A 22,855-nucleotide genomic window follows, 5' to 3' on the forward strand; every position below is an offset into this window, starting at 1 on the left:
CTGATGCAGTCTGTTATTTCAGTGAGGCAGATGTCTGGGGCTTCCAGAGAAGTAGCTGATGAACACTCCGCATCATCAGCTAACGGCCGTTTCCCTGTGGAAATCTGCCATAATCTTTGTAACCACTCTTAGTGGGATACTGACTGTCCCAGTCCTTTGGTTGTCGTGTTTGGCCTTGGTCCCCATACTCTTGGAATGAAACATGCTTGGCATAGGGACTCGGGCTTCGGCAGTGAGAGTCATAGTAGGGTCTACTGGGAGAGGGTTGCCTCCCTCTCTTTTCCTCATAAGGGCTAAAGGCATGGTCTGAGTAGTGAGTATCTCTGTAAGGTTGTCGGTACCTGTCGGGCTCCCTACGGGTGTGATCTTGATGGTGGCGAGTCCTCTGAGGAGAATAGTGTTCTGGGGAATGATTGGAACGTGAGTATCTGGAGGGGGAATGTCTGTAGAATGAGCTCCATCTATTTGCATCCCTATCTGGGCTTCTCCCATAAGGTGAGGGAGATCTTTGAGGACGCACATGCACGTGCCTGTCACGGTGGTGCTCCCTGCTTCGCTCATCCAGCTTCAGTCTCAGTGCATCCATATTCTTACTTAAGTCTTTAACAGTAGCAGTGAGGTTCTGAACTGTTTTCCCGAATTCAATGTCATTTTCACGTACTGAATTTACTGACAGCATTGTGTCAATATCTCTGATGGTAACATTTGGTGAGGACACTGGCATTACTAATCCAGCTGCTTGGCGAGCCCGTTCAGCTTGGGAGGCGACTTGAAAAGCCTCAGTGAAAGTTTTCACCCCTCTTTCATGACATTTGACTTGAAGTTCCTGATCCAGACCAGCAATGAAGCGAGACATTTTCATGTACTCGGAAGCATTGTGCTCAAAATCTGGGAAAGCTTCTTTGACAAGCCTGCATACGTCTGCAGCATAAACTTCCATTGCTTCATTAGGTAGTCTATGCCGGGCATTAGGGAATGTCTGAAATGATGCAATTACATCCTTTTGGCCAAAAGCTGTCTGCAAGTGCTTCTTTGCTTCAGTATAAGAGTCCTGAGTTTCCCGGGGCAGATTATCCCATACAATGAACAGTTCTGGTGGTAGTCTAGTGGGTAACTCAGCTGCTAATACTGTATTCATGTCCACACCACTGTCCTTGTAACGGGCCTCTTGAATTACCTCATAGCGGCGAGCCCATAGTTGAAAAGACTCACGGCCATCGTTGTGAAATGGTGGCGGTAAGGGAATGCCCCTGGGCGCTCCCTGTGTTCTGCTAGATGGCGGCACACCTGGCGCTGAGGCCCCCCTCGCGCTTGTGCTGGCTCGCTGCTCACCGGTGGAAAATGCTTCCTCGTCAGACATGATGAGTTTCCTTCGTCTCTTTAATTATTTTTTTCTTTAGCCCTCGGACGGAGTTAGATGACCGAAACACGGTTTCTAAACTCACTTGAAGCTAACAAAACAAAAAAAAACGGACTTGGTAACGACTAGCTGACTAACTGTACTGAAAGCTAAAGCTAAGCTAGCGGTTAGCGTAGCTATCGTTAGCCTATAGCTTTAGGGACTCAAAAAGTTGAGCAGAATCCCAAAGGACTATATTCCACAGAAGGAAATCCCACCGCTGCCACCAGTGTAAGCGACGTGGGTGTGAGTGAGGGAATAAATCAGTCCAATACGTTCTGGGTTCTCCTCATAACTTTAGTCACCTTCAACAAACACAGCTCAGTCCAGTCATCACACACTTCTCATTCTCTTTCTCCCCTTCTCTCCCCTCAAAACTCTACCCACTGTCTGAACAGCGCCGCCAAGCGGCTGACACTACAATATCACCCAAACACTGCATCACTAAACATATGCAAACAGGCAATGTTCAACAAAACACAGTAAACTGATGTTTAACCTTACGTTTACACAACTTTTGCCCATAAGACACAACTTCACTCTTACATTTGTATAAATCTGCTGTATTACATGCCATCAGGAATTTAGAAACTACTGGGATATAAATTCAATCAAATTCATGTTTGTTATACAATAAACAAATAAGGAGTTCATAGAAAAGTGTCAATAATTATTCAAATGAAATGTCTCTGTAATCCTTTAGAGCAAGAAATAGTCACAAAAACAGAGAAAAGCATAAGGCACTGTGGAATAAAAATGGATTCTATCATAATCATTAAAAGTAGTACAGAAAACAATGTAGATATGCCAATATGATTATTTATTGTAGAATCAAATAATCATCATTTTTTATAATTTTTGTGTTCATTCTCCCTGTTGGTCACACTGCCCTAAAAGAGAAAAAGAATAACATTAAATATGTGAAAATACAATCAACATTTAATAGAAATATCTGGTAAAGCGTCTGGCGGTTTGACTAATTTGAATAATTGACATTATTGACTGATCGATTGACCGAACACAGAATTACAGATGAGCGAAACTTACAAGAAATCCTTTCATTCTGTAGATTTTGGCGAAAGGCGATTCCTCAACACAACCCAAAACACTGCAAGGTGTGTCCACATGTGGAAACCCCTCAACTACCTGAAGGGGGGGGGGGACATAACCATGAATATGTAGAGAATAAAATGCTGAAGATGAAGTGTGAGGAGCCATGCTTACATTGTCCAGTGTGTCTGAAAGGCTGTCCAGTTCCCTTTTCCCTCCTGGGCTCAGTCCATATGACCAGTGCTGACAGCAGACCTGTGGCACCACTGAGCCCAGAAGCAGCAACCACAGTGCCAGGGTTTGCATAGCCATTCTGAGGAGGGAAAAAGCTTTATATTACACATATAAGCAGGTCAGTAATCTTCTTATTTTTCCTAATCTAACCCCAAATACTGTCATAGTCCTCAATTTTAGATTACACATGCCCAGATTTATGCATCACATCAGTGAAGTTTTTACCTTCTGTGCATAAGGCAAGCTGCTTCTCTGATTTGTTCTTGGCTGCTGTCCTTTGTGGAAGCCGATGCTGCTGCTGCTGAGCATTTTCCAAGGTTTATATGCTGCTTCCTTTCGTGTCAAAAGCCCAACACTTCACTGCAGGGGGTCACAAAGTGGGATTAAGCAACATTTACTGGTAACCTGCAGGGCTATTAAAAAGATTACAGTGTGTGATTTTTGTCCTTCCACAAAAAGAACAAGTGTTCATCATCAGACCAGCTTTGTGTATGGCCGTGAAGTACCTCCAGTCATTTTCCAATACTTGCTGATAAACCAAAGATTCACAAATTAATGACAGAGAAAAAGACGAGGTGATAAAGACTTACTCTTCTTCATAGCAGTTTATTTATAACAGTCATTTATGGAAATATATTTCCACGGTCGAGTGCAATAATCATACTCAGGGAGAACTACACCGCCCCCTGTCTCAAACAAAAAAAAAAACAACCTCTGCCCCATATTGCATTCAGAGAGATGTATTAAAATAAATAACCATAGCTCTTTGTGATTTTCACACTCATGGTGAAATACACAACATGATTGCCTTCATCATTCATTCTCACAGGCTGGGTACCTACGATTGAACTGAGTGAATAGTATTGCATCGGAGCAGCTTTGAGCTACAGCTAAAGAAACTTCACCAGTCAAAGGCGAGGATAGCTCTTCACACATGCAAACAGACAATGTCCAGTAAAAACTGAAGTGAGATTGTTCCTTAACAAAACATCTGCCCAATCTATTAATAGTGATTTTTTTTTTTTTTTTTGGAAGCACTGGATTTGATTTACATAAGATAACAAGCATTAAACATTTTTGGTGAAAAGATATAACATGTTACAAATCAAATATATACTTGTGCAAATACGTTCAAAAGCATGATTAAGTGATATACGTCATGTAAATGGAACATGTTTTCAGGCAAGTCCACAACATGTGAACACGGCCTTCTGTTAAAGCACACCAAGTTGGATTATTTTCTCACAATGGGATATGAGGAATAATGAATGTCGTACATAAACATTACAATAAGTAGTGACCACAGTCAAACGCATGCAACTGTGGATCTCTCACACACCGGATTACAAAAAAAACAAAACAAAAGAGGTAGATTCACAGAGTGCAAAACGAGGGAGAGCTTTTTAAGAACACAATATTCAAAAGTAGGAAAAGAGAAACCTCACAGCTGTAAATCATGTATTGCATACCCAAGCTGTGTTTGAAAACTAGCCTGTCGCATAGTTTTATGGTGCATTAACAGCATGTCTGGCCTTTGAGACTGTGCTGTTGTATGGCTTTGGCTTGCATTGCTTCCTTTATAGTGTGTTGTATCCAGCAAAAGTAAGTTACATACTTAAAGAGGAACGTACAGCGAGACAGTTATTGGTAAATGACCCCTTCAGTTTCTGCTACAGCAGCATTCAGTGAAGCTCAGTACTCTGAACTTTACTGCAAAAGTCTGGTTTTTGACTCCCATTAACATGTCAAGTAATATGAAATGAATATAAGTTATGCAAAAACATTAAATGAGTATAGTTGTTGGATCGCATCCAGACACATCTACATACACTAGGAACATTATTTTGTTTTGGTGATATATGTAGCTGAACATTTTAAAACATCCTATCATACAAACATACATGGACAACCCTGGATAAATTCTAGTGCAAGATATTTAAAGCTAATGTAACATAGGTGGAATGCCAGGGATGTGCATACAACTACCTGTGCTGTACACAGGTATAGAGAGATTGATAGTAGGGGAATATACTGTAAGAGGAACTGAGTAATAAAGAAGCCATCTGTGTCCAGACCGGACTTGTAGGCGTGTAACCGAGTTATCTGACACTCTGGGACATGTGCAGCGGGGTCAGCATCTCTTCAAAAATGGCTCCTTTCACGTTGGATCCTCTCAGGTTTGCTTCTTGTAGATCACAGCCAGACAGGTCGCAGTTCTGCAAAGACGCAGCAGGGACAAAACAGTAAGACAGGAAGATTACATGAACTGGTGAAAAGCTTGTAATGTAAGTGGAGAACTGTAATGTATTATGAATGTCGTACAAAAGCCTGTTGAAAAATGTTCACACACTTGCTGGCAATTTCATACAAGTGTCATGGTGAAGTCCTGTTGCCTTATGGAAGCTTTCAGTTGCTTGTGTAAAGCTTGACATTAAGGGTTAAAATGTCAATGTCATTTTATCAAAGAAAGAATGAATGTCATTTGTTTCATAACAAACAGTTAACATTTAGTTCAAAAAGTTTTTTCTTCAAGAAAAAATGGTTTGGCAGAAAATTAAAGGAATAGTTCAACATTTTGGGGAATACACTTTATCACAGACAACTTAAGGCACAAAAGCAATTGAATTCCAATGCAAATATAAATATCAACTTCATTGTACTCATCATATTAATTGGTTATTTACCTATTCAACTCTATGCAACTTTAGCTTAAATTTTGGGGATCCTGCTACTGGGCTATCAGTAGGGAAATTGTTTGGGGAAAAAAAAAAAAAAAAAAAAAGAGGGATTCAGTTCAGGCTGACTATTATGTTCAGAGTCAAGTAATCAATTATTTTTACAATTGTTTAGTCTACAAAATGTCAGAAAATAGTGAAAAATGCACAGCACAAGTTCCCCAGAGCCCATGTTTGCACATTGCTCGTTTTTTTTCCAAACAGTCCAATCCCCCCCAAAACTCTTCAACTTACACTGATATAAAACAAAGGAAAGCTTAATGTGTGAAGGGCTGGAAACAGAGAATGTTTGGTATTATTTCTTGATAAATGACTATAACAATTGATTTATCATCAAAATACTTGCAGATGAATTTTCTTTCAGTGGTGTAGTGGATTCATCTTAAAAACATCTGTAGGACAATTATTCAGATCTGCTTTGTTGCCCCATGATTAACACTAACTGTCATCTGCGTCAACATGTCTGTTTAAATGAACATTTTTAGAGATAATCCCTTCCGATAGCCTTGACTTAAATGTAAAGGATAGAAGATGATGGAGAAGAGAGGTGGATGGGAGAAGGAGGAAGAAGGAAGAGAATTTTTAAAACACCTTTATTTATCTAGTCATCAGATCAACAAGCATTAAAAAACACCAGATTCAGCCCAGCATGCGTTCAAAGCAGAGCTCCTCCTCATCAATGGAGCACAGAACATTTTTATAACACCACACAGAGACAAAACAGTCCAGATCATTCATCAACCTGTAATAGTTGTGATCAATTTTCAGTCTGCTTGTTATCATTCTGATCAGTATGGTGATAACATCAAAGTCCAAAGAACCATTTATCTTGTTCTTTCTGCTGATATAAATGGCCATCTTAGCTTGGCCCAACAGAAAGTTGAACAACTGGCACTTATCACGAGTCCTCCTCGAGAGGTAAAGGAAAGGGAGGAAAATTACAGATACAGTTGAAAGAAGGTAAAGGAAAGAAAGGATAACAAGAGAGAAGAGAGGTGGATGGGAGAGGGAGGAAGATGGAGGAGAGGAAAAGTTGATGAGAGACAGGGAGATGAAGAAATGAAGGAAAATTAAGAACAGGAAAGGAGATCAATAAACATAAAAACAGTAAAGACAGAAGATTGAGGGGAAGGATGGACGGGTAAAACAAGAAAGATGAAATAGAGGAGGAATGTAGAATAAAAGGATAGGAGTTGGAGTTGGAGTTGGAGGGTGGAGAGGTGAAAGAAAACATGAAAGTGAGGAAGAGTAGATGAGTTAGGGAGTGAGATGAGATGGAGAGAGTGAGTTGGTGAAGAAATGAGTGAAAGACCAAAGAGATGGATAGGAAGGGTTGAGGGGAGAAGAAGGAAGATGAAAGACAGGAATTATAGAAATGGTGTGTTTGAGAAATAGAGAAAGGAATATGAAGAAGGAAAAGGAAGAAAATGAATAAGAGTACAGGGGGAAATGTGAAGGATAGAAGATGATGAAGAGGTGGATGAGAGAGGGAGGAAGAAGCAGGACAGGAAAAGTTGATGAGACAGGGAGATGAAGAAATGAAGGGAAATTAAGGACAGGAAAGTAGATCAATAAACAGAAAAACAGTAAAGACAGAAGATTAAGGAGGGGAAGGATGGACGGGTAAGAGGCTGGGTGGAAGAAAGGAAGATGAAGGAGTAGGATAGGTAAGAGAAAAGAGTGGAAGGTTGAAGAGGAAAAGGAAACAATGTGGAGGATGGAAGGAGTATGAAAGGAAAAGAAGAATGAAGGACAGGAAGAGAGGAGATGTTAAGGGTGGAAGATGAAGGAGAGAAAGATGGAAAGGGTTGAGAATCTAAGGATAAGAGATGAAGGATATGAAGAAACAAGAGAAAGGCCTGAGAGATACAGGAAGAATGATGAAGATAGCAAGGGTTGAGGGGAGAAGGAGGAAGATGATAGACAGGAACATAAAGAATAAATCAAAGAGATGATGTTGAGAAATAGAGAAAGGAATATGACAAAGGAAAAGGGAGGGAAATAAAGAAGACAGGGAAAGGTACAGATGATGGAGAAGAGAGGTGGATGGGAGAGGGAGATGAAGAAATTAAGGAAAATTAAGGACAGGAAGGGTGGGAGAGCAAGGAAGAGGAGGTAAAAAAAAAAGGAGGTAAAAAAAAGGGAAGAAAAGAAAGGAGAAGCTGGGTGGATGGACGCCAGAGGAAGGAAGAAAGAAAGGAAAGTCAAGTGAAGAAGGATGGGAGAGAGCCCTAGCTCCCCATGCATGAAGGAAAAAATGATAGAGATGAAGATGGAAAGAAAATGTGGTAGAAGAGATGAGGGATAGAAAGGGACAGAGTTAGAGAAAGCAAGATGGAGGGATCATTTAAGGGAAAGAAAGAAAAGGACAGGAAGAGTGAAGGGTGGACTGGAGATGAAGATGGAAAGGGTTGAGAAGCAACAGAGGAGAGAAAAATGAAGGAAGAAGAAAAGGAAGGGTGGATGAAAGTAAAAAAGGTAGATTAAAGAAGTAGAAAGTGAATTAAAGAAAGGGTGGATGGGTAAAATAAAAATGGAGAGGAAGAATGGAGAATAAAAGATGGGAGTTGAAGGAGATGGAGGGCAAAAGAGAAAAGATGAAAGAGGGAGAGTAGACGAGATAAAGGTGGAATGGTGATCAAGGAAGATGAAATATGGAGACTGAACTGGTAAAGACACAAGAGGAAAGGTAGATGTGAAAGACTGAGAAAGATGCAGGAGAGGAAAAGTCAGCAGGAGGAAGAGTGAGAAGGAGAAGAGGAGAGAGAGTGACTGGTTAAAGGAAACAAGATCAATAAGAATGAGAGGGTCCTACATCTCCCATCCATGAGAGAAATGAAGGGTATGGAGGAAAAATAAAGTTGAAAGAGATGAAAGTCAGATGGATAAATGAAGGAAAATAAAAAAAGTAAGAAAAGTTTGATAGTAAAGGGTTGGGAAATGAAGGAGATGAAGAGTGGAGATTTAAAGTAAGGAAGATGGAGCAAGAGATCACTGAAGGAATGGAAGGGAGGAGATGTGAAGGACAGCAGATGACAGAGGAAGAGTGGTTAAAAGAAGGTAAAGGAATGAAGGTGGAGAGGTAGATAAAAGATAGGAGAGGGAGGAAGAGGATGGATAAGGAGTTATTAGAAAGGAGAAAGAAGAGAGATGGGAGAAGTGGAAAGATGAAGGAGAGGAGGGTAGATGGAAGATGGAGATGTAGATGTAGAAGGATGGAAAGGTAAAGGAGAGAAGTAATGGGGGAGGAAGAGTTGATTGATAAATGAAAGAAGATGGTGAGAGATGAAGGTACATAAAAGAAGATGAATGATAGAAGGGAGAAGAGGAAGGGTGGAGAGCTAGAAGAGAAAGATCATGGAGAGAAATGAAAACCAAAAGGATGGGTGGATGGTAGAAGGAGGACACAACAGATGGAGAAAAGAACAAAGTTGAAATAGACAGAAGGTGGATTGAGAGAGAAAAATGGAGAGGAAGAGTGAAGGAGATGAAAGACGAAAAGGGTTGAGAATCTAAGGATAAGAGATGAAGGATACAACAAGTGGAGAGGAAAATGAAGGAAGATGATGAAGAGAAAGGGTGGATGGTTAAAGAATCAAGAAAAAGAATAGTGTAAAGGCAGGAGATGAAGGAGGAGAAGGGTGGATGGGTAAAGTGAGAAAGATGAAGGATAGGAGGAATGGAGAACAAAGAATATGAGTTGAAGGAGATGGAGGGTGGAGAGGTGAAAGAGGAAACAAAAGAGAGGAAGAGTCAATGAGTTAGGGAGCGAGATGGAGAGAGTGAATTGTGGTGTAGTTTCATTAAAAGTCATTGGTGTGCTTAAAGACAATATTAAGCTATGCAGATTGATTTTACAAGTTTATAAGCAATAAGGGCTAGTGGGATACAATTTGTATTGGTGTAGTTATAATCTCACGAACCATATTTAATCACACTGTACATATAGAGGCACAGTAGAAGAATCATAATCATACACTGGAGAAATTTGAGTGTGTTTGTATTACATGTCATGTTGCTTGGGTCTGCATTAAAGTCTTCACCTTTTAGAAAAAATACCCTCTGGAAGAGATCAAGAAATAAGGGTGTAAAATGACTAAGAATAACTAGAATAAAATAAGAGGCCAGAAGACAACTGGGCAATAATGGTATAAAGTGATTCCCAATACTTATATATAAAAAATTGGACACAATCAGGAAGAATTATGTGGGCCGAGATATGCCCACAAACAGCTCAAAACATGGTCTGAAGAGTTTTTGCCAGCAACGAGTGACGAGGAAAAAAGTAACATAATAATTGGTCAAAAATTAGGGAGGCTGGATGATAAGGTGTGGCCTAAGCTGACCCAAGGACATAAAAACAATGCCCCAGAGAAAAACCTTTGGAGCGATTTGATACTTTGTAAAAGGTGCTACTCGTTCCCCTTTTTTGCCGGCATTAAAGAACACTTTGCTACTTGGACCTCTGACTCCCTTTTTATTAAGAGAGAGGTTTTTTTGCTCTGATACATTTTTCTGCAACAATTCGACACAACAAATGGCGAGTCCCAGCCAGTAGGAAGTTGGATCCTTCGCCGGGGCGGCACTCTCACCTCCCTAAAGACCCACGGGCCACCAAATTCTTGAGGTAAGCAGAGCCTTTTTTATATCTGCCAATTAATAGTGGTGTCTGTGTGGGAGATGTGATCCGCCCAGGTAAATGATCTATTCCTCTGAACCTAACCTGTCTAAATTTAAGCAAATTATAAGAGGCCAAGTAGCTGGTGTAATATGTGTTAAGTGTTTTGTCTGTCTTTTGATGTTTGTGTTTGCTATGCCTCAGCAAAACCATGGTGCGGAAAAGAATGAATGTGATGAGATCATATTTAATGTATGTATAGTTGTTTGGATGTTAGCAACTGTGGTTTTTGCGGGAGGGTTGATTAGGTTGGCAATAAACCAGGGATAGCTAGAAAGATCAGAGCAGTATTTCCCTGACACCCGATGTGAAAAAAAAAAAAAAAAAAAAGAAAAAAAAGAAAAAAGGCGCCAAGTTGGGGGTTGCATCGCATTTCCATCCTGGACCATCCATTAAATTGGATCTGGCTGACTGGAGTGCGATGTGACTCACCGACGGGTGATAAATGACGGGTGATAAATAAATAAATAATTTTTTGAGCGTTGGGTTGTGCGGCATGGAATTTTCATCCTGGAACATTCATTAAGTTGAATCTGGTAGAGTGAAGTTCCATGCCAATCAGCCCAACAGATCAAAGGTTGAGGTTTTCTTAAATTAGACTGCCATACCTAATCAAAACAAACATAAGTGTGAGTTTTTGTAAGCGCTTAGAGTCAAAGGTCAAAGGTCACGCCTCTAGGATAAGGGCGTACCTTAAAGTTCACGATACCGCTCCCAAAGAGTGGGGGGTCTGCATGGGTGAACAAAATATATCTCGAGAAACAGAAATTAGCGTTTTAAGGGTAAAACGAGCTAATTTTTAAGCCTCAGGATAAAGGCTTATCTTAAAGTTCACGATACCGCTCCCAAAGAGTGGGGGGTCTGCATGGGTGAACAAAATATATCTCGAGAAACAGAAATTAGCGTTTTAAGGGTAAAACGAGCTAATTTTTAAGCCTCAGGATAAAGGCTTATCTTAAAGTTCACGATACCGCTCCCAAAGAGTGGGGGGTCTGCATGGGTGAACAAAATATATCTCGAGAAACAGAAATTAGCGTTTTAAGGGTAAAACGAGCTAATTTTTAAGCCTCAGGATAAAGGCTTATCTTAAAGTTCACGATACCGCTCCCAAAGAGTGGGGGGTCTGCATGGGTGAACAAAATATATCTCGAGAAACAGAAATTAGCGTTTTAAGGGTAAAACGAGCTAATTTTTAAGCCTCAGGATAAAGGCTTATCTTAAAGTTCATGATACCGCTCCCAAAGAGGGGAGGTCTGCATAGATGAACAAGAATATATCTCGAGAAACAGAAATTAGCGTTTTAAGGGTAAAACGAGCTAATTTTTAAGCCTCAGGATAAAGGCTTATCTTTTACATCACCTAGAAGAGGTGATAATTCTGTTAAAGTTAGTATGAAGTAGTGTACAAAAATATAATATACATGTATGAAAGGATTATAAAAAAAAAAAAAAAAAGAGGCCCCTTTCTAGTGTATAAGGGAGAGGAAAAAAGGAGGGAGAAGTGAAGAGCTAGAAGTCCCAAAGACAACAGATAGTAAGCCTGGGCATTGTGCCAAGGCAGGCCTGTGCATAAGTCTGGGCGCGAAGCCAGAGCAGGTGTAGATAAGGAGTGCAGAGCACACACACACACACACATACGCTTACACACATACACACACACACACTCTTGCACACATACACACACACACACGCTTACACACACACACACATACGCTTATACACCTACACGCACTCACACTCACGCACACACACACATATTCCCACATACACAAGTGCAGGAGAAAGTGGATGATCGTGTCAAACATATACACACATTCCCACATACACAGGTGCAGAGAAAGTGTATGAACATACACAAACTCAAGAATAACATTAAACAAATAGAATAGAGTGTAAAAATAGTGAATGGATCAACAAAGAGAAGAAAGTAATAGTGATAATGAAATACAGGCCCCCAGTCATTTTTTGAATAAGGGAAATGTGGAAACTAAAGGCATAAAAACACATTTTTGGCTGGAACACACATATTTTGACGAGGACGGCGTGGAACACTGGCAGACTGAACAAGAAATTAACCAGAAATTGTGGCAACTGACAAAGATCATAAATTTGAATCAAACAAAAGAAGAGTTCCCAGCAGTACCTTGGGAAGACGTGATACGCAGTTTATGGGTGCCATTCACCCTAGCTGCAATATTGGAAAATCTTTGCCTATACCCCAAAGGTGTAGCTATTCTTCCTTTGCGCCCTTTTTTAGGAATCCCTGAAAATTTAGCAATCGCAGGGAGACATAGAGGGGCAGTAGATCCGCGGCTGCAGATTTGGATTGTTCCCAGGAACGTAGAGTGGGAGACAGGTAAATTTGGGTATCTTGAAAAAACCCGAGCCGAAGACGGGAGTGAGTTCTTAAAGTACAACCCAGAGTTAGTACCAGGGTTAAAACAGGCTACTACAATAGGCAAAATATTAGTTTTAATACTAACTAGGGAAGACGGACAGCCTGAAATCACCAGAAAAGAAGGCAGTGCTAAACAAGGAGTGATGGGAGCTAAAATAACAAAACAAGAAGGGCTGCTAACCCCAGTAGAGTTAGTAATAAGACAGCATCCAGACCAGGTCAAACAAATAAGACATTGTATGAAGACGTGGCATAAGCGAACAACAGGCATCCTTCAGTGGCCTGAGAAGGGGACTTTCGATGTGGCCTGCTGTAAAGAAGTAGAAGCTAACATCAAACACTACAAGGCAAAAGACACCAGCAATAGCAGGGAAGGAAAGCGCGCCAGAGAACGTGAAGTGCTCAGATGGTTTAGAGACACTGCTAAGCAACATATATTGGACATAAAACAGATGCCCGCTTTAAAGAGCAAGAAAAAGAAGGCAGAACAGCAAATTACCCCCTCAGCTCCGATGGAAACAAGCCAGTCACCTCCATATTCCCCCCAGCAAGAGGCTGTACGAGTAAAACAGTGCCCACTGGTGGGACGAGAAGCTATAGCAGAGGGAGAAATCACCGGACGATTCACATTGAACTGGGACACTCAAGATCTTCCAGCACGCAATGAGTCATCAAGGGTACCAGCTGCCTCCCCTCTCTGTGAAGAAGAAAAAGGAGGTGTGCGATCCGATGACGCCTGGGAGACTTACAGGCAAACTACACGCTCCCTGGAGGATGAATTAGATACAGATAAAGCCAGGACAGCATATCTCGATGCCTGTGAGGCTTATGGACAGAAGACACGCTCCCAGGTAGACAACTTAGACCCAAACAAAGCCAAAACAACATATAACGACAAGGAAATGACAGCCTGTGGATCAGAGAGACGACATGCCTCACCTGTGCAGAGCCAGAAAAGGGAGGGATGCAGCCAGAAGGGGTCACAGTATACAGAACGACGATACCGAACTGACGATATAATGACACCCCGTGCTCATTCCCTCCCAAGATGTGAGGGGACATAGCTCCCACCACCAAAAGAAGCTCACACAGTAGAAGATGAAGTGGAGGGAAAAAGACGCCGAGCAATATTACATGAGGAGTTTAAAAGAGCAAAAGAATGCCTAGAGGAGCGTCTGCAGAAAGAGCAGAGAGAACGAGAAATGCTAAAAAATTTGGAGAAAAGATGGCTGGTGTTGGAACATCTGGAGGAGATGGAACAACTGGAAGAGATGCAAAGACATTCAAGAGTATTACAAGGGGAATCAATAGAATTGGCAGAATGGACAACCAGGCCAGAAGCCTCTTTCAGCCCCCTAGATATGCAACTCCGAAATGGAAAAACTACAGGACCAAACGCTCAACAGACACCCCTTCGCCAGATGCCATTAGTGACCAAGGGCCAAAACCAGATTCCTCAATATACTCCGTGGTCCTTCTGTGACATGATTGGTCTAGCAGGAAGACTGCCAGACTTGAATGAGGGAGCAAATAAGTGGATCACAGCATTAGAAGAAAGCACAGCAGGAGTCACCTTGGCTTTGGGTGACATCAAAGCATTGCTCATGCACATGGCAGGAACTGCTGCTACAGAAGAAGTTTTCAAGGGAGCACACATGCCGGCGGTGCTGCTAGGAAATAGCCACGATCCATTAGGATTTAATGGATATCGGAGCCAAATATGGGCCCAGCTGAGGAAACAATACCCTGAAAAAATGGACCCATCCAAATTGGAGGGAGAAAGACTAAGGGATGAAGAGTGTCCTGCAAAATTCCTAAGGTCTTTTCAAAATAAATGGAGGGAGGAAACTGGTGGAGCATGGAACGAGAACAGCACAACTGAAAGCCTGTTCAAGGTCATGGCAAAGAAAGCCATGCCTCAAGAAGTGCAAAAGCGCTTGGATAATGTAGTGGGGCTGATGAAAATGGACTGGCCTCTGTTTTCTGAACATCTTATACATTATGTGGAAAATGTGAGAAAAGAAAAACAGAAAGAAGCGGAGGTAAATAAAAACCTGGCTAGTAAGCTCACCCAGCTCCAATTGAATGATCTACACTCCAAACAAAAAAAGGAAAAAACAAAAATACAGGCTCCAGTAGTGGCAGTGGAGCAACCTCTAGCTCCACAGTCTGCAACACCCCAGACACCCAAACAGCCCCAAGCACAGCCTGAAGTCACACCCGTGACGCCACCTGCTTCCCTACCACCTATTCATGTGCATGTTAATCAGCCTCAGGTAAATCAAGGGCCCCCCTATAGAGGACAGCCGAGGTCAAGGGGAGGAAACTATCGCCCTGGGAGAGGAAGAGGACAAAATCCACAGATGAACAGACAAACACAGTCCCAAAACCAGTCCAACTCAAACCAAGATAAAGAAATGTTGTGTTGGGGGTGCGACCAGAAAAGACACCGCCGAAGGGACTGCCCCACCAATCCATGGGTGGGACCAGCCAAAGATTGGCAATAGGGGCGCCTAGAGAAGCCAGAGGGGACACACATGACACCGGTCATCTCAACACAACCACAAGAAGAACCCACTATTGCCGTTGAAATACAGAGTCGAAAATACACCTTTATGGTGGACACAGGAGCTACGTACTCCTGTATAGGCAGCGAAGGTTCCTCATTTCCCCTCTCAGGACAATCCATCCAGACTGTAGGCTTCTCTGGGACAACCCAAATAATTCCCCTAACACGACCGGTGCATATGATAGTATCAGGAAAATCAATAACGGCATCCCTACTCTATTCAGAAAACACCCCTATCAACCTATTGGGACGAGACATCCTGTGCCCGCTAAAGGCAACTATTACCTGCACCCACACAGGTCTCAAATTGGACTTAAAAGACAGTGTTTCAAGCATGATGACAGTCCAAGGGCTAAAAGAATTTGAAAAACTAACCACTCATGTTCAGCCTGCAGTATATTGGATACAATGGCCGCCCAACTCAGAGCTAATACACCAGTGGAACACCTGGAAAGCGTGGGTACAAAGAGAGCTGCCCTCTGCATCTGAACCACAGCCGCCACTGCACTGTACTATGCTGTATGATGAAACCCAACAACACACGGATTACAGAGAATGTTGGAAAGAGCTGGTGGGTGGAAAAATATTCTCCATGGTGTGTCAAGACCTCTATGTAGGACCACAAGGAGCTGCAGTAGCAGTCATCCTGCCACCAGAATTGCGCCATTGGTTCCAAGTGGCCAACTCCACCCCACATGTCACTCTCATGGTTGCAGTTGGAAAAAAGGCTAAGGACATGGGACCTATGGTGAAGAAAGCCTTACAAATAACAACATGGAAACCAACTCAAAAAAAACCATGTGCGGTCCTCTGCCTGTGGACAATATCTGAAAATATCCATACGAACGTATGATGAAGGCACTGGGATCCAAGTGTTGCTCAGCCAGAGATCTCCCACTCAAGCGCCACTCTCAGAAGAACACAGTGTGCTATTACTACAGATACCCCAGGAGCTGTGGTCACAACATAAAACAGATGTAGGGCTGGTTAGGTCAGCGCAGCCGGTCCAAATTAAAACAAAACAGGGCATCATACTGCCATATAAGAAACAATACCCGTTAAAGCCCCATCAAATAGCAGGTATAGAACCCACCATCAAGGGCTTGGTAGCAGCAGGCGTGCTAAAACCAACAAAAAGTCCATGTAACACACCAATTTTTCCTATCAAGAAACCACACTCAAATGATTATCGATTGGTACATGATTTGCGTGCCATTAACACTATTGTAGATGCAGAAACGCCAGTGGTCCCAGACCCACACACTCTGTTATCTAATATTCCTCATGATGCCTGCTGGTACACAGTCATTGATCTATGTTCAGCATTCTTTAGTGTACCATTGCATCTAGACTCACAATACTTGTTTGCCTTTACATATAAAAACCAGCAGTACACTTATACACGTCTTGTGCAAGGCTACATGGACAGCCCATCAATTTTTAACAGAGTTCTAGCCAATGATTTGCAACATCTAAACGTCACTAGCACAGTGCTACAGTATGTAGATGATCTGCTGGTTTGTAGTCTAACAAAAGAGCAATGTGCACAGGACTCACTCTCAGTTCTACAGGCTCTAGCAAGAGGGGGACATAAGGTAAGCAAAGACAAATTGCAGTTTTGCCAAACACAGGTAGAGTATTTAGGAAGACAGTTATGTGGCAATAAACGAGCAATCGCTCCCTCACAAATCGAGGCAGTATCAAAAGCTCCAAAACCTCAGACAGTGGGCCACATGGTGTCATTCCTGGGAATGACTGGATTTAGTCGACCATGGATCTGTGATTATGCTATAAAAACAGCCCCACTACGTGGCCTAATCCGTGCTGCAGGACAAACAAATGGCTCAGCTGAGTTGCAATGGACTGCTGAAGCTGAGGGCGCATTTTTGGCTTTAAAACATGACCTGCAACAAGCACCAGTGTTAGGTAATCCTAACTATGCTAATGTTTTTCATTTATATGTTGCAGAAAAAGCAGGCTATGCATGTGCGGTACTAATGCAGGATACGCCAACAGGTAAGCAACCATTAGCATACTATAGTACCAAATTGGACAACATTGAAACAGGTCTGCCACCCTGCTATCAGGGGCTAGCAGCAGCTGCCTTTGCCTTTCAGAAGGCATCAGCAATCACAATGGGCCATCCAACCATTTTGTACACATCTCATCAGCTGCACGCTTTGATCACGAGCCCCAGATTTGTGTTAACACAAGCAAGACGAACAGGCTATGAAGTAATCCTCTCAGCCCCTGAACTCACAGTTCAACGATGCACTATAGTTAACCCAGCCACACGCATGATGCTGCCTATAGAAGGCACACCACATGATTGCGTCCGGTCTACAGATGTGTTCCTACGTCCTCGTCAGGACCTACATAACCAGCCTATAATTGCAGAACTTACACTTTTTGTAGACGGTTCTTGTTTCAGGGATGCTACAGGAAACCACGCTGGATATGCTATAATACAGTTGCATCCCGATGATACCTTTACGGAAGTACAAACATTGAAATTGCCTCAGCCTTGTTCAGCACAATTGGCAGAAATTAAGGCTTTGACTGCGGCATGTCATTTGGCTGCAGACAAAACGCTGAATGTTTATACAGACTCACAGTATGCATACGCAGTATGCCATGTTCATGGAGTTATTTGGAAACAAAGAGGTTTTTTGAGAGCAGATGGCTCCCCAGTAACCCATGGGGAGGCTATATCAGCTCCATTGGAAGCTATACATCTACCTAAGGCACTAGCCATCATCAAATGTGCAGCACACCAAAAAACAAACTCATTGATTGCCAAGGGTAACAACTTGGCAGACGAGGCTGCAAAACGTATAGCTACATCCACATGTATGGGACCACAGCTAGTGGCAGAAGATTGTGAACCCTTAACAAACTTAGCATCCCTTATTGCAGCACAACAGCAGTCAGGTCCATATGCACACTCTGCATGGCTTCAAAGGGGGGCGGTTAAAATAACAGAAGAGGGTCCCTCACAGGGGCTATGGCGCAGTGCACAAGGCCACTTTGTTCTCCCCACATCACTGATACAAATCGCAATTCGTGATGCTCACGGCCGGGACCATTGTGCAAGGGGAGAGGTATTGAGAAGGCTTCAGAAGGTATGGTGGTCGCCATATTTAGCGGCTATGGTGGATAGAACATTGCATGAATGTGAGGTGTGTGCACAGCATAATGTAAGGAAAGCATTTTCAGCACCAATAGCACACATCCCACCACCAGAAGGACCGTTTCGCCACTTAATGTTAGATTTCATAGATATGACAGAACGAGTAAAAGGGTTCAGATACATCCTGGTGGTAATCGACAGATTCAGCAGATGGATAGAAGCGATCCCAACGAAAGGTCCAGACTGTAGATCTGTAGCTAAGTTCTTGTGCAAAGAGGTTTTTCCGAGATTTGGAATACCAGACACTATCAGTTCTGATAATGGGCCGTCATTTGTAGCAGAGACACTCAAAATAGCCTTAAAGATGTTAGGGATCAAACAAAAGTTTGGGTGTGTGTACCATCCACAGTCTCAGGGGGCTGTGGAAAGGGCAAATGGTACCTTAAAGACGAAGCTTAGGAAAATTATGGCAGATAGCCAGTACAAGGTTAACTGGGTGGATGCTTTGCCATTGGCATTAATGTCTATGCGAATACAAGCTAACAGACTAACGCATCTAACACCGCATGAAGCGCTTACAGGGAGACCGATGCCGGTTCCCTATCGTAGGGGGCCATATGAAGGGCCACCCCTTGAACAATGTGAAAGAGAACTAACATGTTATCTGCAACATCTAACCCAAATACACAAGGTTGTGTTTCAACAGATAAAAACTGTGGCTGAGAGCAAGGACGTGGAAATCCCAGAACAACTGAAGACAGTCGAGCCTGGTGATTGGGTCTACGTAAAAGTACTCAAACGAAAGTGGGATCAGCCAAGGCGAGAAGGACCTTTTAAGGTGATCCTAGCCACCCCAACTGCACTAAAAGTAGAGGGTAAGGGATTTTGGTTTCATCTCAACCATTGCTGCAGAGCACGAAGCCGACAAGAACCAGAACGGGACGGCAACGCCTCCCGACAAGAGGAGAGACAGCAGTGCGGGCCTCAAGGAGAAAGAAGATCACAAAGATTAGCTGCTAGACGTAGAGAGTCAGTAAGCAGTGGGAGGAGAGACAGTTAGAGGGTCAACGAGTGGTGAGCCACAGAGTAGTAGCTCAACCCCAGTCAGACAGAGTCATGAGTATCCAACAGAAGTCAGGGAAACTTCAGGTGTCTCATCAGGAGAGAAAGTATCAGCCGGAGCCATTCCCATTCAATGTAACCTACAGAGTTACTATAATCGGAAGACAAAAGCATGAGAGAAGTCCAGGGAGTGACAGACGGAAAGCGTTGCTACTAGTAATTTTGGGGATGGGTTTAATACTCACTAGGTATAGTAGCACAGAAAGACAGAGCAAAGTCAGAAGAAGAGCAGTTGGAAGAATGCGCCCTAGCCACAGGCCTAGTAGCAGCAATTAGAGGGAAAGATATGGAAGGAAGAAGTAATTGCACTCACATACATAAGATCAGCCCAGTACAATCAAACCCTAACATTAGGACCTGGAGACGTGAAAATAGACACATATGCAGTCCACAAACAATGCCTGGCAGAGGGGATAGTACAAATACGGGTGCAATGCTATTACAATCAGTGTACGAACATAAGGTCCAAACGCATAATGAATGCCGAAGAAGCGATCAAATTGACTCGGGTGTATGTGAACGATAGTAAAGTTAGAAGCCTGCAGGAAACAGTGCACCAAAGTGATGAAGAGGAGGTATTAGGATGGGAGAGCAATGTGTTTTATCAATTGGTAAAATATTCTGCTAGACAGGTCAGCCAACGCGCTTGTATTACATGCTATAACTCAAAAAGACTGCCAGAAATAAAACCAATTCCAGGGATAAAAGAAGAAACATGTTCAAATAAATCCACTTGCTTTGCTTACTGTGCAACGGTAATGGCAAGTTGGGAGAGTATAACAAATATGGATTGGACAAAAAATACATCTATATGCCCTCAACGAGTAGATAATGAACTAAACACCTGGACACCATCCTTAACTAAAATAACTAAAAAGATAAAACATCCCTTCTGTATAACAATTGGACAAGAAATGAAAAAGAAAATGGTAGCGCTCAATGGTAAGCTGCAGCAACAAACTGAAAAGGTAGCATTGAAACAAAAGGGGACAACGATGAATAATGTTAGCAACTTGGGAATAGTGCTAAGTGTAGAATCAGAAGATGGTCTACGGCTAGATTATAGGTGGCTGCGTATGCCAGAACAGGGGAGAGTTAAACACCTACCAAGCAGCATGCCTTACTTTGTATATAGTACTACAAACACTGCAGCAATACAATGTGAACAAGTTATAATAGATCAAGGGCTACCACTGATTGTTATGAACAATAATAGGTACTACAGTCAGTTCATCTTACCATCCTTAGACAACGGCACAAGACCACTAGCAGACATATTTTGGCTGTGTGACGACAACCAACAAGTAAAAGTAACGTTAATGGAATGTAATGGAAGTGGACAGGGATATGCGCACCAGTTATGGTAACGGGACAAGGTACTGTAATTAGTGAGCAGGTAGTAAAAAATAGAACAACCAAAAGAATTAGGCGAACGGCTCAGACTCCATGGAAATTGGAGGATAACATATACATAGCATGGAACCAGGAGCCCATTGGAGTACCAAAAAGACCATCAGGTGGTAGGGGAGGACTGTGCTAAAATCTCATTAACATATGAATACGATTTAGTAACAGCAGGATATAATCAGGCAACAGCAAGATATTACGGCTATCCTGATTTTCCCTACTTTCCCCTTACCACTAAATATACAGTCAACATGATCAGGACTAGAACGACTATCAACTAGATACGAGCAGAAGTATAAAAGAATGCTTGAGTTATGGCAGCTTGGCAGGGAGATGGATGCTGAAGCAGAGGAGGAAAAGGAGTAATAACTGGCAGAAGTCTGTGTCAATCCTCATTATGTGATGTTCCACCCTAGGTAGACATGGCTGAACAGTGGCTGTACTATTACGGCATGGATGGGCAATCCAATGCAGATTACCAGAATGGCCTACACATGCCAGCAGGACCAACACCAGGGGGAAATGCAGCTCCAGGTTGGGCCGGTGTGTATACCTGGACATTCCAGCCATCATCAGCAGAACCCACCTGGACCGAGGGCCGGCCACCTCAACCCACCACATCATACGAGCCACCTTCGACAGGACCCACCTGGACTGAGAGCAGACCACCACCACCCCACAAGCCACCATCAACTCCATGGCTCTTGAGGAGCAGGACCCGCCAGGAACAGCAACCACAACCGCCGTAACCCATGCAGTACTTATACACTGAATCAGAAGGCATCAAAGGGGGGAAGGGCGCCAGCTCCACTACTAAACGAAAATTGACGACAACTCAGTGGAGACTGACCTGCTGCCCGCTCCACCCTCATTATGGGAAGGACCGAAATCTAGTCCTACAATCAGCTAACTACTGTATTGTCCAATGATTGTTTTTAATTTGTTTTCTTGCTACCTAAGACTACTACTAATACTTATGATACTGAAACAAAATGAATGTGCCTGAACCCCTATGACTTAGATGTATTTGTCACCCATTCCCCATATTGCAGGATCCCTGTTATTAAGAGATGACATGGTTTGTGAACCTAAATACAGTGTACATAAATATCGATTGGCAATGGGACCTGATCATCACCAAGCATTATCGATGGGACTTTTAGTCCCAAAGGGGGGAAATGTGGTGTAGTTTCATTAAAAGTCATTGGTGTGCTTAAAGACAATATTAAGCTATGCAGATTGATTTTACAAGTTTATAAGCAATAAGGGCTAGTGGGATACAATTTGTATTGGTGTAGTTATAATCTCACGAACCATATTTAATCACACTGTACATATAGAGGCACAGTAGAAGAATCATAATCATACACTGGAGAAATTTGAGTGTGTTTGTATTACATGTCATGTTGCTTGGGTCTGCATTAAAGTCTTCACCTTTTAGAAAAAATACCCTCTGGAAGAGATCAAGAAATAAGGGTGTAAAATGACTAAGAATAACTAGAATAAAATAAGAGGCCAGAAGACAACTGGGCAATAATGGTATAAAGTGATTCCCAATACTTATATATAAAAAATTGGACACAATCAGGAAGAATTATGTGGGCCGAGATATGCCCACAAACAGCTCAAAACATGGTCTGAAGAGTTTTTGCCAGCAACGAGTGACGAGGAAAAAAGTAACATAATAATTGGTCAAAAATTAGGGAGGCTGGATGATAAGGTGTGGCCTAAGCTGACCCAAGGACATAAAAACAATGCCCCAGAGAAAAACCTTTGGAGCGATTTGATACTTTGTAAAAGGTGCTACTCGTTCCCCTTTTTTGCCGGCATTAAAGAACACTTTGCTACTTGGACCTCTGACTCCCTTTTTATTAAGAGAGAGGTTTTTTTGCTCTGATACATTTTTCTGCAACAATTCGACACAACAGAATGAGTAAAGAAACGAGAGAAAGGCCAGAAAGATAAAGGAGGAATAATGAAGGATAGGAAGGGTTGAGGGGAGAAGGAGGAAGATGAAAGACAGGAACATAAAGAATGAATTAAAGAGATGGTGTGTTTGAGAAATAGAGATAGACGGAGAAAAGAGGTGGATGGGAGAGGGAAGAAGAAGGAGGAGAGGAAAAGTTGATGAGAC

At 42.4% G+C, this 22,855-nt stretch overlaps 1 protein-coding gene and 1 long non-coding RNA gene across 3 annotated transcripts; one reads left to right on the top strand and one right to left on the bottom strand.

Moving 5' to 3' along the window:
* Positions 1-740: 740 nt before the first annotated feature.
* Positions 741-5,147, bottom strand: LOC137193118 (progonadoliberin-1-like). The gene is made up of 4 exons (XM_067604335.1): positions 2,909-5,147; positions 2,624-2,762; positions 2,447-2,545; positions 741-2,289 (listed from the first exon to the last, which is right to left on the bottom strand). Exons 1-4 carry the CDS (start codon positions 2,917-2,919, stop codon positions 2,242-2,244), a joined length of 297 nt encoding a protein of 98 aa, XP_067460436.1. The 5' UTR covers positions 2,920-5,147; the 3' UTR covers positions 741-2,241.
* A 4,063-nt stretch (positions 5,148-9,210) lies between these two features.
* On the top strand, positions 9,211-21,885 carry LOC137193124 (uncharacterized). 2 transcript variants are annotated; one of them, XR_010930682.1, is made up of 2 exons: positions 9,211-10,045; positions 18,884-21,885. It is a non-coding gene; the product is annotated as an uncharacterized lncRNA (long non-coding RNA). The 2 variants fall into 2 exon arrangements; XR_010930683.1 differs by having other exon boundaries at positions 18,899-21,885.
* The last annotated feature ends 970 nt before the right edge of the window (positions 21,886-22,855 follow it).

Source organism: Thunnus thynnus, chromosome 2 (genome assembly GCF_963924715.1).
Source record: "Thunnus thynnus chromosome 2, fThuThy2.1, whole genome shotgun sequence".
NCBI lineage: Eukaryota > Metazoa > Chordata > Actinopteri > Scombriformes > Scombridae > Thunnus > Thunnus thynnus.